Source organism: Lagenorhynchus albirostris, chromosome 9 (genome assembly GCF_949774975.1).
Source record: "Lagenorhynchus albirostris chromosome 9, mLagAlb1.1, whole genome shotgun sequence".
Classification (NCBI taxonomy): Eukaryota; Metazoa; Chordata; class Mammalia; order Artiodactyla; family Delphinidae; genus Lagenorhynchus; species Lagenorhynchus albirostris.
The window spans coordinates 26,691,231-26,707,817 of NC_083103.1; the positions used below are offsets into that span (position 1 = coordinate 26,691,231).

The window sequence follows — 16,587 nt, forward strand, 5'->3', positions numbered from 1 at the left end:
GTTAATGGTAATTAAATCAGTGAGGCCAAATCTGATGTCAGGAAACATGATATGTCACTGCTGGAATGCTACAGTAGTCCTCAACAGACAGATACATTCTGACTTGGAGGGATATGGCCAAGAAGTCTGCCTCAGGATTTCCAAATATGCATTGCTTGGGACTGGTCTTTAGAAGTTACCTCTAACTCTTCTCCTATCAAATATGGACTAGCTCTCTGCTGGGAACTGCAGAACAATGACCTTCTGAAGCCTTTTCTAAAAATTAGAACTTAATTTTTTTAGAGCAGCTTAAGATTACAGCAAAATTGAGGGGAAGGTACAGAGATTCCCCAAATAAGCCCTGCTCCCACACATACATAGCCTCCCCCATTATTAATATCCCCCAGCAGAGTGGTACATTTGTTACAATCGATAAACCTACATTGACATATCATAATCACCAAGAGTCCACAATTTACATTAGGGTTCATTCATGGTGTTCAATTCTATGTTTTGGACAAACGTATAATGACATGTATCCATTAATTATGGTATTATACAGAGTACTTTCCATAGAAATCTTATGTTCCATGTATTCATTTCTACCACCCCTCCCCCAACCTCTGGCAATTACTGATCTTTTTAAGTTCTCCACAGTTTAGCCTTTTCTAGAATGTCAATAGTAGGAGTCATACAGTACACAGACTTTTCAGATTGGCTTCTTTCACTTAGTAATAAGCATTTAAGGTCCCTCCATATCTCTTCATGGCATCATAGCTCATTTTATTTTTTTAGTGTTGAATAGTATTTCATTATCTGTATAGACCATACTTTGTTTATCTATTCACCTACTGAAGGACATCTTGGTTGCTTCCAACTTTTGGCAGTTATGAATAAAGCTGCTATAAACATCTGTGTGCCAGTTTTAATGTGGACATAAGTTTTCAGATTATTTAGATAAATATCGAGGAACATGATTTCTGAGTCATATGGTAAGAGTGTGTTTAGTTTTGTAAGAAACCACCAAACACTCTTCCGGTGTGGCTGTACCTATGAATGAGAGCCCGTTCCACATCCTCACCAGCATTTGGTGGTGGTCGTGTTCTGGATTGTGGCCATTCTAACAGGTGTGTAGTGGTATCTCAGTGTCATTTTAATTTGCATTTGCCTGCTGATATATGATGTGGAGCATCTTTTCACATGCTTATTTGCCATCTGTATGTCTTCTTTGGTCAGGTGTCTGTTAAAGTCTTTGGCTCATTTTAAAATCAGGTTGTTTTTTTTCTTATTGTTGACTTTTAAGAGTTCTTGGTAAATTTTGGATAATAGTCCTTTATCAGATATGTCTTTTGCAAATCTCTTCTCCCAGGCTGTGGCTTGTCTTATCATTCTCTTTTGTCTTTCACAGAGCAGAAGTTTTTAATTTTAATGAAATCTGGCCTTTTGGTCATTTCTTTCATGGATCATGCCTTTGGTGCTGTTATCTAAAAAGTCATTGCCATACTCAAGATCATCTATGTTTTCTCCTATGTTATCTTCTAAGAGTTTTATAGTTCTGTGTTTTACATTTAGTTTTGTGATCCATTTTGAGCTAGTTTGTGTGAAGGGTATGAGGTCTGTGTCTAGATTCATTTTTTTTTCTTGCATGTGTACGTGCAGTTGTTCCAGTACCATTAGTTGAAAAGACTGTCTTTCTGCCATTGTCCTCCTTTGTCAAAGTTCAGTTGACTATATTTATGTGGGTCTATTTCTGGGCTTTTGTAGTTTTTCTCATATAGATCTTGTACATATTTTGTTAGATTTATGTCTCAGTATTTCATTTTTTTGAGTTCTGTGCAAATGTTTCTAATTTCAAATTCTACTTGTTTGTAATTAACTTTTGTATATTAACCTTGTATCCTGCAACCTTGCTCTAATTGCACCTAAAGCCTTTTAAGATGATGGCAGTCCCACATTTCTTGTCTTTTCTTGTCTTCTTGTGGCTTTCTTCCACTGCTCCTTGTATCTCTAGCCTACTAGAAGGCACAATATAATGTGATTTGAATATTCAATTCAGCTGTACAAGATAAAAAAAATGGGATGATGAAACATAAGAAATGTTGAGCATAGGTAGTAAGTAAGCTAATAGCTTATGACGTATAGGTGTAATTCATAGGCTGTGTTAAGTATAGATATGCGGGACTTCCCTCCCTGGTGGTCCTGTGGTTAAGATTCTGCGCTTCCACTGCAGGGATGCATGTTTCGATCCCTGGTTGGGAACTAAGATCCTGCATGCTGTGCAGCCAATAAAAAAAAAAGATATGCGTAAGTAGTTTGAGAAACACAGGCAGAATTCCGAAGTTGTGTTAAATATACATAATAAGTAAGTTAGTAGCCTATAAAACGTACCAAGATAAAGCGACTAAATGGCATATATGATAGAATAGACAAGTTTTATTTATTCGGTAGAAGGGCAGACTAAGTCATAATCTTGCCACTTCAGGGCTGATCGCTGTGTTGTCCCTAAACTGACCACCTGCTAATAACATCCAGTACGGTCCCGTTTTGGCCCAAAGAACTGTGCCCAAGAAATGCAAATAAAACCTATAGCTCTTCACCAAGTTAATTGGCAAGCTACAGCTTTGGCCAGGCACAACTGCCTCTGTGTCTCTCCCATTAATTCCTGGTACCTTCTGTCTGGGCCACTGGCTTACATCTCAACTCTGGTTCTTATAGCACACCGTCATGGGGAAGGCTGATATGGGCAGAAAGAGCAGGATTTGGATACCATGATCCTGCCACTCTCCCCCTATCTTAAGTATGTTAACTTAGTTTATTGCTTTCTTTCCCCTTGCTTATCACTGTGTGTTTTTAATTTTTTTAGTAAATTGTGTGAATGGAGCATTTTAATTTGGTCTGTGAGCCCTCTGGGTTAGCTTGCTTGGTAATGTGTTCAAGGTAATTTTCCACTTGGCAGTACTCTTCACTTTGAACTTCAGTAATCCTCCCTCACAGTCTGAGATTTTAAGCAAATGCTTAAAATCCCTATCTGGTTGAGGGACTGATAACAAGCTGTGAAAGGAGTGTTAAATTATGGTGATTCTATGATAATCTTAAGGACCTTGTCCACAATGAAGGAATTATGAGAACCTGTCTCTCACCTCTAGAATGGGCCCTTCCTAAGTAAACCCAGGAAAACTGAGCAAATCCCAGTTTATCTGGGAAGAAGCGTAGGAGGGTGTGTGTCAGCTCCTGTCCTACTTAAATTCTCTCCTTTTCAGAGCTGAGGTTGGAGGTACTTATTGGCTAGAATAGTGACCTTCAAATAGTTTTGCTTATATATTCCCATGCACAATTTTAAGTTGACATTTAAAATTTCTCATTATAAGCTTAAATAGTTGGAAAAGATATAATTTCTGGTATATTATGAATGCTGACATTTTGAAATAAAACCGTTACATCAGTCTTTTAAACATATCTAATAAAATGTAAATTCCATATGATTTTTAAGAAACATTTTCTTATGAACATTTTCAAACACAAAAGGAAAAATAATAAAACAACTCCCACATACTTTTTACCCAATACAAACAACCATCAACTTCTGCCATTCTTATTTATATTCTCTTTCACTTTTCTTCTTGGAGTATTTTAAAGCAAATCCAAATAATATTTTATTTAAAAATACTTTGGTTCATATCTCTAACAGATAATATTTATCATAACAATACCTTTTATCCATACCCAATAAAATAATTTCCTTGATACCAATAATACCCAGTTTGTGTTCAGATATCACCAGTTGCCTCAAAAATGTATGTCTTATTAAAGTTGGTTTGTTCAAATCAGGATCTAAACAAGGTTTATGCATTGCATTTGGTTGATATGATTCTTCAGTCTCTTTTCATTTGTAACATTTCTCCCTCCTCTTTATTTTGTGCCATGTCATTTAACATGTAACATGTTTCTCTCCCTTCCCGCATTTCTCACAAACTAGAAATTAGATCTAAAGATTTGATTTCATTCAGTGTTTATGACGAGAATGCTTTATAGATGGTCCTATGTTTATAATTCCTGTGGAGTCATATAAGGAGAAACAATTTCTGATTGTCTTAGTGACATATTAATATGTATCAGTGGTATAGGTGATATCAGTCAGATTCATCTAAGTTTCCCATCACTCTTTGATCTAATAATGACAGACATTACCTGGACAAACATTACCTGGATCCATTATTTCATTATGATTTGCACTATGGTAATTTGCTAATTCTTTTATTCCATCTACATGTATTAGCTATGATTCTTCTATGAAGAAGAATTTTCTCTCATCATCTATATGGTTATCCTGAATTATAACCCATTTAGGAAAGCAGGAAAAGTACATTTATTATTTTTCAGAACAGTAAGTTGGTGCCCTAGCAAGTAACAAAGGTGAATTATGAAATAATGAAGTTATAAAATTTTATTTTAGTATTAGGTACTCGTGGATTTTTATATGTTTAATGTTTCAATCCTTTACTTTTTTTATGTTCAGAGTGCCCCATCTTTGGCCAGTGGAATCGTCTTCAAGTTGGTTCCTATGTCCTTTTGACATGCCCCACTTGTCTCTGATAACTTCCTGTTTTCAGGCATGACAAGATGTCACATGTTCATGGAACATTTTGGCCCCAGGCCTGAAAGCTATAGAGATTTTAAAACATTAAAAATATTAACAAGCTCTTCTTCAACAGTTGAAATTTTTACATCCTTCTTTTTTCTCCTTAAACTTATTTCCACTCCATTTCTTTTTTTTTTTTAAATTGAAGTATAGGTGATTTACAATATTGTGTTAATTTCAGGTGTACAGCAAAGTGATTTGGTTATACATATACATGTATATGTCTATATTCTTTTTAAAATTCTTTTCCATTATAGTTTATTACAAGATATTGAATATAGTTCCCTGTGCTATACAGTAAATCCTTGATGTTTTATCTATCTACTCCATTTCTTATCTTTTATACTTGAAAGTCTTTAATTGGCTAGTCTAAGATACAATAACAATAAATTTTTTAAATGTCCTATGACCATAAGGTTGTAAGTATTGGAAAATTTCCCTAGGATTTAATTTTTATTTTAATTATTTTTAGTATACACTTATTCAAAGTAGCTTGGATATAGTGCCATTTTTGATATTCTTTAAATACAAAAAGTAAAAATTATTGGAAATACATATATTAATGATATAGGTTGGGGGGAGCACTTATAATTTCTTTATTAAAGGAATAGTGGAGTTGTCTCTTGGTTTGAGGCCCTGGAACGGGCATAAAAGGAATGCCTTTCTTTTGGAAAAAGGCAGAATGGAGACTTTCCAAGGACAAATTATAGTTGGGACAGGCAGCCTCTTGGGCAGATGCCTTTTAGGAAAGCATATATCTGGAAGCCAAGGGTCTGGAAATTGATTTACTTAAAACTATTCACACTTGCATGCCCCTTGCAAAGTCTCCATGTACTGTTGGTCATTCGTACTCAGTGCCCTGACTTGAAGACCATCAAGCCTCTCCTCTTTAATAGCTGACACTTGGTATCTACTGTGTTGCAAGTACATCAACTTTATGAAGTGGCTACCATTCTTTTCTTTTTTTTTTAAGTTTTCCCAAGCAATTTATTGACATTTTTCTTGAGAATTTTCAAAGAAATAATAGAAAAATCAAGCAAAATATTTTTTCTTTACAAAATATTTTTCTGTACATGGTTAACAGTAAAATTATGAACCAGGAAACTTGTGTGACAGATCTTGCTTCTCTCCTTTCTACCTTCTTTTCCCACTTTCTACGTGCCTCTATTTATTCATTCTTTCCCCAAGTGGTTTCATGCAATCCTTTCCAGTTGAAGAAAGAAATAGAACTGATAAAACTCATTTGCACCAAGGTACTAGTGAATTAAAGTATTCAATATTCTTCGAAAATTTGTACTGCAAAAGAAACAGGCACTAAGGAATATTGAAACTCCTGACAGCATAATTCTTTAAATATGCAAATAAATTTCTCCCACTGTTTGCTTTTACTATCTGAAGTGGCTACCATTCTTAACCCCATTTTACAAATGATGGAACCTGATGCCCAAAGAGGTTATATGACTTGTCCAAAGTGTCACAGCCAGTGAATGGGCAGCAGGGTTTTAAACCCAGACACTCTGGCTCTAGTGTCCAGGCTCATAACCACTGTGAACTTGAATGCTTTTTCAAAAAACCAGGGGAAGAGCAGATCTATTAGAAGAGAACTCGTATTCATGTCAAATTGTTAACGGATGGGAAGCAAAGAAAAATAGTGGTTTTTCAGTGTGTCAGTGAATAAACTCTACACGTGTTAACAAAACATAAGGCAGTGGCTTTTTCTGTACTCTACTAAAATACCATAGTATTTAACTTAGTCAAATTAAAATTAACACATTTTTATTTCTTTAATTTCTAATTAACAATTAGTTCTCATTTAATTAGTAATGTGCCACAATGTTATCTGAAAACCTACTGTAGTCTGCGTATTCTACTCAACCTGTTAATACATTCTACTTTTAGTGAGGATGACACTGTTTTTAAAGTAACCTTACAGAAGAAATATTGCACTTAATAATGGTAATGATTTCACACTTAACATAACTCATTCCACCTAAAAGCATCCAGAAGGTGTTTTATGTGAAAAAAAAAACTATAACCATCACTAAAATGATTACCTCTTTCGGTGAAGATTGGGATTGTAATCATTCATTAAGTGAAAAGTAAAGCTATTGCTATATTTCAAGAGATATTTTTGAGTAGTTCAGTGCAAATTTTTTTATTTTGTAATAATTGGATTATATAATAAACACACCAGGATACTCAAGGGATTTCGTTCTGCAAGGTGATCTACTCTCTAATCATATGATTTTCCTTGCTATGCGCAGTTGGATTTTTTCACTTATAACCATTCCCCAATTAAGAAGAACCTGATCTATGAGAACTGAGCAGGCAATGGTTGTTGTGCAAGCCTCAGCCCTCCTGTTGTGAAACTTAAAGGGGGAGGGAGACTGTGAAGGGCAACAGCCCTTTAGTCTCCAGTTGGAAGACCAGAGGAGTGCTGGGCAGAGAAAAGTACCTTCTCTTATTAAACTATGTAGAAAGAGATACCTTTTCTTACTTTGATAGTGATTCAGATTCACCTAACATTTAATGGATGTCTACCATGTGGCAAGCACTATGCTAAACACTTTCACATTCACAGTTTTGTTTATTTAATCCTCATAACCATGCGGATAACTGGTTTTGCAAATGAGAGGACCGAAGCTCAGAAAGGTTATAAGATTCAAGGTCACATAGCTAGAAAGTGGCAGAGAAAGACATGATCTTGTGTGTTATTGATATGTAATACTTGTGAGTATGAGTTATATTATAGTTCTTTTATTCTTCCATAAGCTTAACTAGCAGCAAGTCTAGCATTAGACCCTATGAGCTTCCTGTGTTGTAGATTATCTAAGGAGTTAATCATAGTTCAAGAAGGTAGTCCTTCAGGTGCCCTCTCCCAGATGAGGAGACTGTTGGCCAGTTTGTCTCTTTTTGCTGCTGGTGCTTTTGGTGTTACTATGGTTGCCATAGCTCCTTACTGACCCACATCAACACTACTGATCCCATTGCCTTCCATCATCTGACTGGCTCTACTGGTCCATGCTTCGGGAAAGTCTTTCTGGCTCTAGTTCTAGCTCAGCCTGCAGGCTGACCTGGTCTTTGAAAGAGGGGTATCAGGGTTCTCCATAGAAACAAAACCAACAGGATGTATGTGTGTGTATATATAAATGCACACACATTAATTAATATATAATTATACATACATTAATAATATATTAATATACATTATATACATATGTATATGTACATATGTGTGTGTGTATATACACACACACACACACACACATATATATATATATATATATATATGGAGAGAGAGAGAGAGATTGATGGATTGATTGATTTACCTTAAGGAATTGTCTTATGTGATTGGGGAAGCTTGGTGAGCCTAAAAGGACCCAAAGACCCAAATTACTGGACTCTCAATTCAGTTTAGATTCCAAGCCATCCTAGTGTTCTTTCCATTTCTTAAGTCTAAGCCAATGTCATATATTTTAGGTTTTTGAAAGCAACTTAGTTCAAGGAATATCAAGAGTTTCAGGATTAGGTTCAACTGCAAACAACAAAGACCCAAATTAACATTGTTTTGCACAGCTAGAAATTTATTTCTAATGTAAAAGTCTGGAGGTAGGTAGTCTAGAGTTGGTATGGTACTCCATGTTGTCAGAGATTCAAACTGCTTCCATCTTCCCTGGGGCATGGTTTTCATTCCTAGCATCATATCAAAGATAAAGATGACCTGTCTAGTGCCAGCCTTCATGTTTTCATTCTAGGTAGCAGAAAGGAGAGAAAAGAAAGATGAACTCACCTGCATAGATTGTTTCCACTAATATTTGATTGGCCAGGCTTGTTTTATATGGCTTTACCAAGTCGTAAGGAAGACTAGAAAATAGTCTTTATTTTGGGCAGCCATATGCCTCAGTTAAAAATCAGGGATTCTGGTATCATAGAAGAAAGAAGGAATGGATAGAATGGATGTTGGCAGACAGCTGTCTCTACCACAGAGAATTCATACAAGTATTAGAAGATATTAATATATGGACAAATTAGGACATTGAAATTTTGTTGCATTTGATACATTCTTAACAAAGCAGCCAAAATTATCTTTTTTTTAAAGTCATATAACTCCCCTGTTCCGAACATTCCATGGACTCTCTAATTCACTTAAAGTCCTGACAGTGTCCTAAAGGCCCTATGTTATCTCCACCCCCTCACCCCCATTGTCTTTCTAACCTCATCACAACTACAATTTCTTCTTTTTCACCTATTCATCTACTTGTGCTGTTCCTCACATCTGCCAGATATACCCCACCTTACGGCCTTCTTACTCTTTCCTGGGTATTGGATGGCTACTTTCCTTGACTCTTTCAAGTCTTTGCCCAGATATTACCACCTCAGTGAAGCCTATGCTGACAAATCTATTTAAAATTGCAATTCCCTCCACCTTCATATTCCCAAACTATCCTTCCTAATCAGTCTTTTTCCATAGCATTTATCATTTAACCTCTTACGACGTACTGATATCTTATGTTAATTATTTATCATCTGCCTCCACTAGAACGTAAGCTCCACAAGGCACGATATTTTCTGCTTTGTTAACTGAAAAAATTCTGAGTGCCTAGAACAATAACAAGTACATTGTAGGTGCTCAAGAAATAACCTGTGGATGAATGAATGCGTTTTTTTCAGAATATCAGAAAAAATGTAAAGTAGCATTTTTTATTACCTTACAAGTAATATATCCTTCCCTTAGTTGTGATATGTCATGTTACCTTGGGACTCCTCCTTACCTTAGTGGGGTACTCAGACCTGTGACTTTGCAGCTATTTGTATCAGCGTGTGAATGGGGTGATTATACCCTGGAAAGAACCCTATGACATTCATTGATATCATTTCTTATGAACATATTGTTTTGGTCTTAAGAAATTTTAGGTTGTCTGTGTGCATTATTCAAGATGTCTAGGTTACAAATAGAATCCCAACTCAAACTAGCTTAAACAAACAAAAAGGAATCTGCTGACTCACATACCCAGGAAACTCAAGAGATGTGGTTGTTTTTAATAGCAAAGTTCAGGGATTCAAATGTTGTCATCAGGAATCTCTCACTTTTTAATCTCTCTCCATCTCTTTTTCTTTCACCTGTTTTTGCTTCATTCTCAATGGTAGAAGTTTACATTGTTCTTAAAGCTAGCAATTCTAAAGAACAGAGCACTACTTTGTCTTCTCCATCTAAACTCTGATTCCCCCCTGTGTCTGGGGAAGGTATTTTGATTGTCTAGCTTTGGATACATTCACTTCCAGGAAAGCATGGCCACATAATTCCCAACAGAATCAAGGGGAAGGTAGCTTCCAAAAAAGCAAGGAGAAAGGGCAAAAAAAAAAAAAAGCATTGTGCTGCACTTTTCAATAACATATGCCTCATGTTAAGTTTGTATAATTAGTGATGTTTTAGCAAATAGCAAAAATTAAAATACTTTGCAACAAATTATCATTTTTTTCTTAAATAGGATTGTACTTATCAAAGACTTAGATTCATAGTTTTGTCTTCCTTTAGGCTCTCATCTCTGTTCATTTCTAATGAGATTTCACATTTAGCAGCAGCTACATGCTCTAGAACATGATGAGAAGTAAATTGTGATTAATGCCCAGCCTCAGTTAATAACCCAGGAGGATTTTACATTTTAAATTAAATAACATTCTTCCTCATTTTAAGCTGACAATGACAGAAGATCACAGAGCAGCGCTTTCTCAGTCTCCTTTGTCACCCTTGACTAAAGCCACGGAGGTATCACAACGAAGCAACCCTGAAGACACCTTCAATGGGGATACCATTCACCCAATTTACAAATATATTTCGAATGATTTACCAAGGTAAGAATATTATTTCAGCAGCTTAAACTGAATTCTGAAGGGGATAAAAGTGCTTAAAGAAGGTTGTCTATGTAAATGCTCAATATTTAGTAGAGATTATGTCACACATAACTTGGAGATGTGATGGTTGTTGCCTGGGTTACAGCCCTTTCATTTTTTTGTTTTTTCTATTTTATGGGAAGAAAAAAGATAGATGATGCAATAAACATAAATTATTCCTAGAGTCTGACTTGTGGACAGGTGGGATAGTGATAATAACAGGAATGGCAAGGCAGATGATATTTGCTATATACCACTCACCATGCTGAGTGCTTAACCTGCATTATATTTATTTAGTACTCAAAACAACTCTGGGAGGAATGTAAGGCAGACAGTATTTTAGACATCTCCATTTTATATATGAGGAAACAAAGACCTAGAGAGGTTCATTAAGATCACACAGCTGCTAGGTAGAGAAGGTACAGTTTGAACCCGAATGTATCTAACTCCACAGCCAAAACTCAACTATTATATTCTACTGCACTTCTCAGAAATATAAAGCAGAGGAGACAAGAGGTATTTTTCCTGTGTTTCTTCTCTATTAGAAAGTGAAAGAACAAAAAAGTGTCTGTCAGGTATTGACTATTGGCTGGCTAAACGTGATGCCATAGTTTTTACGTTAAAAAGAAAATGTGAACTATAAAAGCATTGAAGAAACTATTCTTAAATTAGGGATTGTGTTAATCTCCTTACAGAAGTGCTAGGTCATATTTATATCTTAGAACAGATTGATTTTTTTTATATGTCACTAAGTTTTAGGTGAAAGTGAAATCTAGACTTCAGCTAACCTTTGCTTTGCCTTATTCCTCTGAGCTATGAGTGCATATTAGCAACATATGAGATAATTGACACAGCGTGCTAGCTATATGGCTAGATAATTTTTAGAAAATCATTACCCAGTGGTTATATTGTAGAGACATAGTTTTCTCATGATAGTTCCTCCCAATTGACAGTGGAAAAAACATTGGTTCCTCCCAATAAGACAATGGAAAAAAATTTCTAAATAGAATTTTTAAGTAGTCCTTTATACAAATGCCAATGCTAATATAATGTGTATTTGCACATTTTTTATTGCTTTTAGAATTTATTTTTACCAATTTTCCTTTTCAAAATAGTACTACATTCACTTTTTATTCTATCTTTTGTAAAACTGTAATTTTATTTATTCAGTTTCTTTCTGCTTTTTTCTCATATTCCTTCTTAGATTCTGAGTCTCTAACTCTGGTTTTATTTGCCCTTTTTTTAACACGTCAGTCTTTTATTTTCATGTGACACTTTTCCTACCACCTGGTTTTTATGGTTTGTTTAAATGTGCTTCTTCTATTTCTTTGTCTGGATCCTAACTTCTTTTCTGTCACTATTGTCTGTTACCATCAACTTTGATTATGGTATACCTAGAAAATCAAGTAACCCTCTCTGGGCAATTGAATAGAAAGTCAAAGACAATGCCCAGAGGTCTTTTACTTTCATGAAAAAGAAAATGATGAGTTTCAACCTGAAAGCGGTCAAGTTCATAAAGGCTAATGGTAATCTAAGATCCATTGGTATTAATATGATTATCAGTGAGAGGCAATTTTTTCTATGAGTAAAGACATTTTCCCCGATTGAGGTTAAAACTTCTCTTGTCTCATTCCTTTTTTTCCTTGCCACCTTTCTTCCGCCATCTTTGTGATCTTTTTATGAGAAATAATTATTAAAATATAGTCAATTTGTTATTCCTTTACTTATATTACAGAGATTGTGCTTTTCTTCACTAATTAACACATTGTACATGTACAAATTCTGTCCACATATATTAAATCCATTCTTTGCAACCATGCAGTGATGAGTCACTTTATTCTCATGTTATTATCTGTGGTTTTAATTTACTTTTTATTATATTTATATTATCCTTATTTTCTCTTGTTCTTGTGTTCTTACAGTGTTTTTCCTCTGTCACCTCATGTTACATTTGTATGTAATACAGTAAAAATTGCTGTGCCAGGAGCCTTCCCCCCACAAAAGATAACTAATCACCAACAGTATGAGTTCAATACCAAAGAAGGTCTGATCCTCCCATTTTATGACTTACCACTAGGAGGCCAGATGACTGGAAAAGTCTAGCTTCATTCCTGTGGCTACTTCAAGGAAACAACATAATGAGAAACTTTTCCTACCCAGCTGTAGTCTGTTGTGTTCTCAGGTGAACTGGAACAGGGTGTTGGCCTTTGAGGCATGAAGCAGAATCAATTATTTATTGATAACAGGTATCTAGGGGTAGTTCTGCTATATTTATAGAAAGTTTCTCTAAATGCTGAGGTGGAAGATTTCCAAATTAAAATTGCATTTTAGAACTAACAGAATGTTCTAAACAATTAATATCTTTCTATCCCACATATAAAATACTTTTTAATAATTTTTAGCTGATGATCATCTAAGAATGTAATTTCATGATTTTCTTTTTGTAAAATATTTATTTATTTGGCTGCACTGGGTCTTAGCGGCAGCATGCGGGATCTTCGTTGTGGCATGTGGGATCTTTAGTTGTGGTTTGTGGGATCTTTTAGTTGCAGCATGTGGGATCTTTAGTTGTGGGACGCAGGATCTCTAATTGCAGCACTTGGGATCTATTTCCCTGACTAGGGATTGAACCCAGGCCCCCTGCATTGGGATTGCGGAGTCTTAGCCACTGGACCACCAGGGAAGTCCCTCATGATTTTCTTTTGTTTTCTTTTCCTTTCTTTCCTTTTTTTTAACATCTTTATTGGAGTACAATTGCTTTACAATGTTGTGTTAATTTCTGCTGTAAAACAAAGTGAATCAGCTGTATGTATTCTTTTTTTTTTTTTTTGCGGTACGCGGGCCTCTCACTGTTGTGGCCTCTCCCGTTGCGGAGCACAGGCTCTGGACATGCAGGCTCAGCGGCCATGGCTCACGGGCCCAGCCGCTCCACGGCATGTGGGATCTTCCCGGACTGGGGCATGAACCCATGTCCCCTGCATCGGTAGGCGGACTCTCAACCACTGCGCCACCAGGGAAGCCCTGTATGTATTCTTAATAGAATGTTATATTGCTTTTTTTTATCCTGCTTGCAGCTGAGTGTAATAACAACTCTTTTAGTTCCCTGAGGGGACAAATTATTTTTAGTACATTACATTAGGACTTAAATCAGTTTTAAAAGTGAATTGCCAACAACTTCTTCTTATAGATTATCTGGGTTGCTTTTTCACAGACAAATCTTGCTTTCAAGGAGACTAACAGTGCCTAATCTATTCATTCATTTTTTATGTCATTTTAGTTATCTTGGCTATTCTGAATTGGAATCAGTCAGACTATTTTTGAAATATAAACATTTGGTTATATCGCCTTTTCTAGGGACAGTTTAAGTTTAGTAATCTCATCATTCCAAAGATGAGCTGTCAGTTCCCACCATGGGATGAGCAGCAGAACGAAGTGAGGGGAACACTGCCCAGTGGTTAATGAAGCAAGACAATGCTTTCACTGTTTTCAACGTCCATTGACCAACAAATTACACTTTTCATAATTCATAACTTTTTCTCAGATTTTTCCTTCAAGCCATAAAAAAACTCTACAGATCCAAACATTAATATATTATTTACTTTAAAAAATGTTAAAAGACTATATTGCTTTTTGAAAATTTAAATTTCCTCTGGAAAATCCTTATACAATATTTATAACCTCCCCTGACTTTAGATTTAAGATGTACTTTATTTTTATTCCTTTGCACTTTTGCACAAGCAGAAGTAGTATTCTTTTTTTCCTTTGGGTAGGATGATTTATGCCCTGATCCTACACTCAGATGGGTCCTTTACAAATTTTATAAATCGTTCTTCTTGTTTAGATTTCCTTCTACAAAAGCGAGCAAGTTCAATTTAACAGACATTGAATATCTCCTTTACAGTATATGTGTAATTTGAACAGATACATTAGTTACTATTCAGTCGTCAAATTACAAATAAAAATTCGACTTATGTGTTATAAAATAACTGAAAATTGCTCTGCAATCAAGGTATCTTTACCAATATTTCCAGGTCAAACTAGAATTATATTTTCTTCTGGTGTTCAGAATAAAATTGGGGGGAAATTGTTCACATATATTATTACCACTTCTATTATTCACTTTCCATGATGTTTAAATCACACTTTATCTAGCAATTGTAGAAAGTTATTTATATCTTTAGAGGTTATTTCTTTCATCAAATTGGAGGAAAGGTAGGATGACGATTAGTGAAATCTTTGTGCACTCCAGATTTTATACAAGTTTCCATGCACCAAACGTATGTGGGTTTATTTCTTTTATCTGCTATCAGTATTTTAAGCTGGTGATTTATTATTGAATGTACTTAGGGTCATTTTCCTTCATGTTTACATTTTCTTATTTGTATTTATTCCAATTAGAGAGTTTAATTACCATTAAAATGGTAATAGGATAAAGACAAGTTTTAAAAATGACAATATTAAAAAAAACCCATAACTCTTCAGGAAGGTTTAAATGCCATGAGAATATAAAGCGAGAAATATATGCTTGTCAAATATACAGTATAAATAAATAATTTAGATGAAAATGGTTGACTACATTTAACAAAGAGACTACCAAATAATGAGGGGCTAAAGAGTGGTTGTTAGATTTGATGTACTTCATTGTATATTGTAAGTAATTGCTATCCATAAAAATTCTATGGCTTCTGTATAAGAAAAAGAGACATTTTGACAGACAACACTGGTATGAAGCGACAGCAAGCACAAATCCTTGGCAACTGTCATTATCCTGATGTTGAATTCACATCCAAACTGTGTGATAACTTAGACCTGCATGCTTGTTATTGAGCCATGATCTGTCAAAGTAGCCACACTTCCTACTTATGAATAGAATTATTAGCCACGTGCAGATTTCTGCCATAGAAATCTAAACTCACCAAGGATGCTTTGTGTTTCAAAAAACGGGGAAAAGCCTCCATGTCATTGTATGCTTATGCTGAAATTTCTGGTGACGTGTTCCTGATTAAGTAAAAGTCAAATTTTTAAAAAATAGTTTATATTTTAGCCCTTCATAAAATTAATTCAAAACTAGTAAAGATTTTGAATAAAATTAAAAGTAAAGCAAATGTAATTAGAAATCTAATTGTATAAGTTAGGCTACTATTAACAGAGAGTAACAGGAAACACAACTGAAAGTGACTTTAAAAGTGAACAGTCCACTGTCTCATGTAATAGGAACTTCAGAAGCAGGGCAATTCTAGGGTTAAATTCAGTGGTTCTGCTGGGTTATCAAAGAGCCTGTTTCTTTGTATCTTGTGCTCTACCATCCTCAGAATATTGGCTAGATCATTAGGTTTGACTCCTCCTACTTGCAAGGCTCATCACATGTTCACTCAACAATATCCAACTAAAGAAGACAGATACTTGATCATTTATATCTCTTTCTTATTAGGGCAAAAAAACCTTTCTCCAAAAGACTTCTCATTTCTCATTGGCCAAAATTACTTAATTAATCAAAACAAGGCAAGGGAAATGGAACTAGCATCATTGGTATTAGACCATTGAGTATTTACCCACTGGAGCTGATCAGGGGATGCCTTCCATGGGCATAAGAGGGTGAATATTCAAACATAACTTAGGCTTTTTATCTAAAGGGGGGAATGACTCTTAGATAAATATTCAACGTTACACGACATAACTCTTAGCTTTGGCTTTATTATATTTTACTACTTAAACTGTGTATGTTTCTTATCAATGGCATTTTTGTGACACACCTTTGCACAATGTCGTAATTATCAAAGAACAATTGCTGCATATTAGTTGCTAGTTGAGTATCGCAGTGAAAAGAGATAAAACAAGGATCTTACCATTGCAGAGAGGGTTATGAAATCATCTGAAATCACATAATAAATCACAAAGCAAACATATCAATATGCAAAACAATACATCATTTCTTGCACAGGACCTGGGGGAATGACTTGGAATAAGGAGTGACTAGGATCTCGTGGGGTTAACTCCTTGCATGTGTCTTGCCAGCTTGAACAGTTTTGTAGAGATTTTCTCTATGTCTCTAACCTCTGAACTCATGATGACCCGCA

General features: G+C 35.2%; 1 protein-coding gene across 1 annotated transcript in view; it reads left to right on the forward strand.

Moving 5' to 3' along the window:
• Nucleotides 1-16,587, forward strand: part of DCDC1 (doublecortin domain containing 1) — a 457,088-nt gene that overhangs the window by 16,706 nt on the left and 423,795 nt on the right. Inside the window, exon 3 of the mRNA XM_060160830.1 lies at nt 10,314-10,471. Within this exon, the coding sequence (XP_060016813.1) occupies nt 10,320-10,471 (152 nt within the window). The 5' untranslated portion in view covers nt 10,314-10,319. The remainder of the gene's footprint in view (nt 1-10,313; nt 10,472-16,587) is intronic.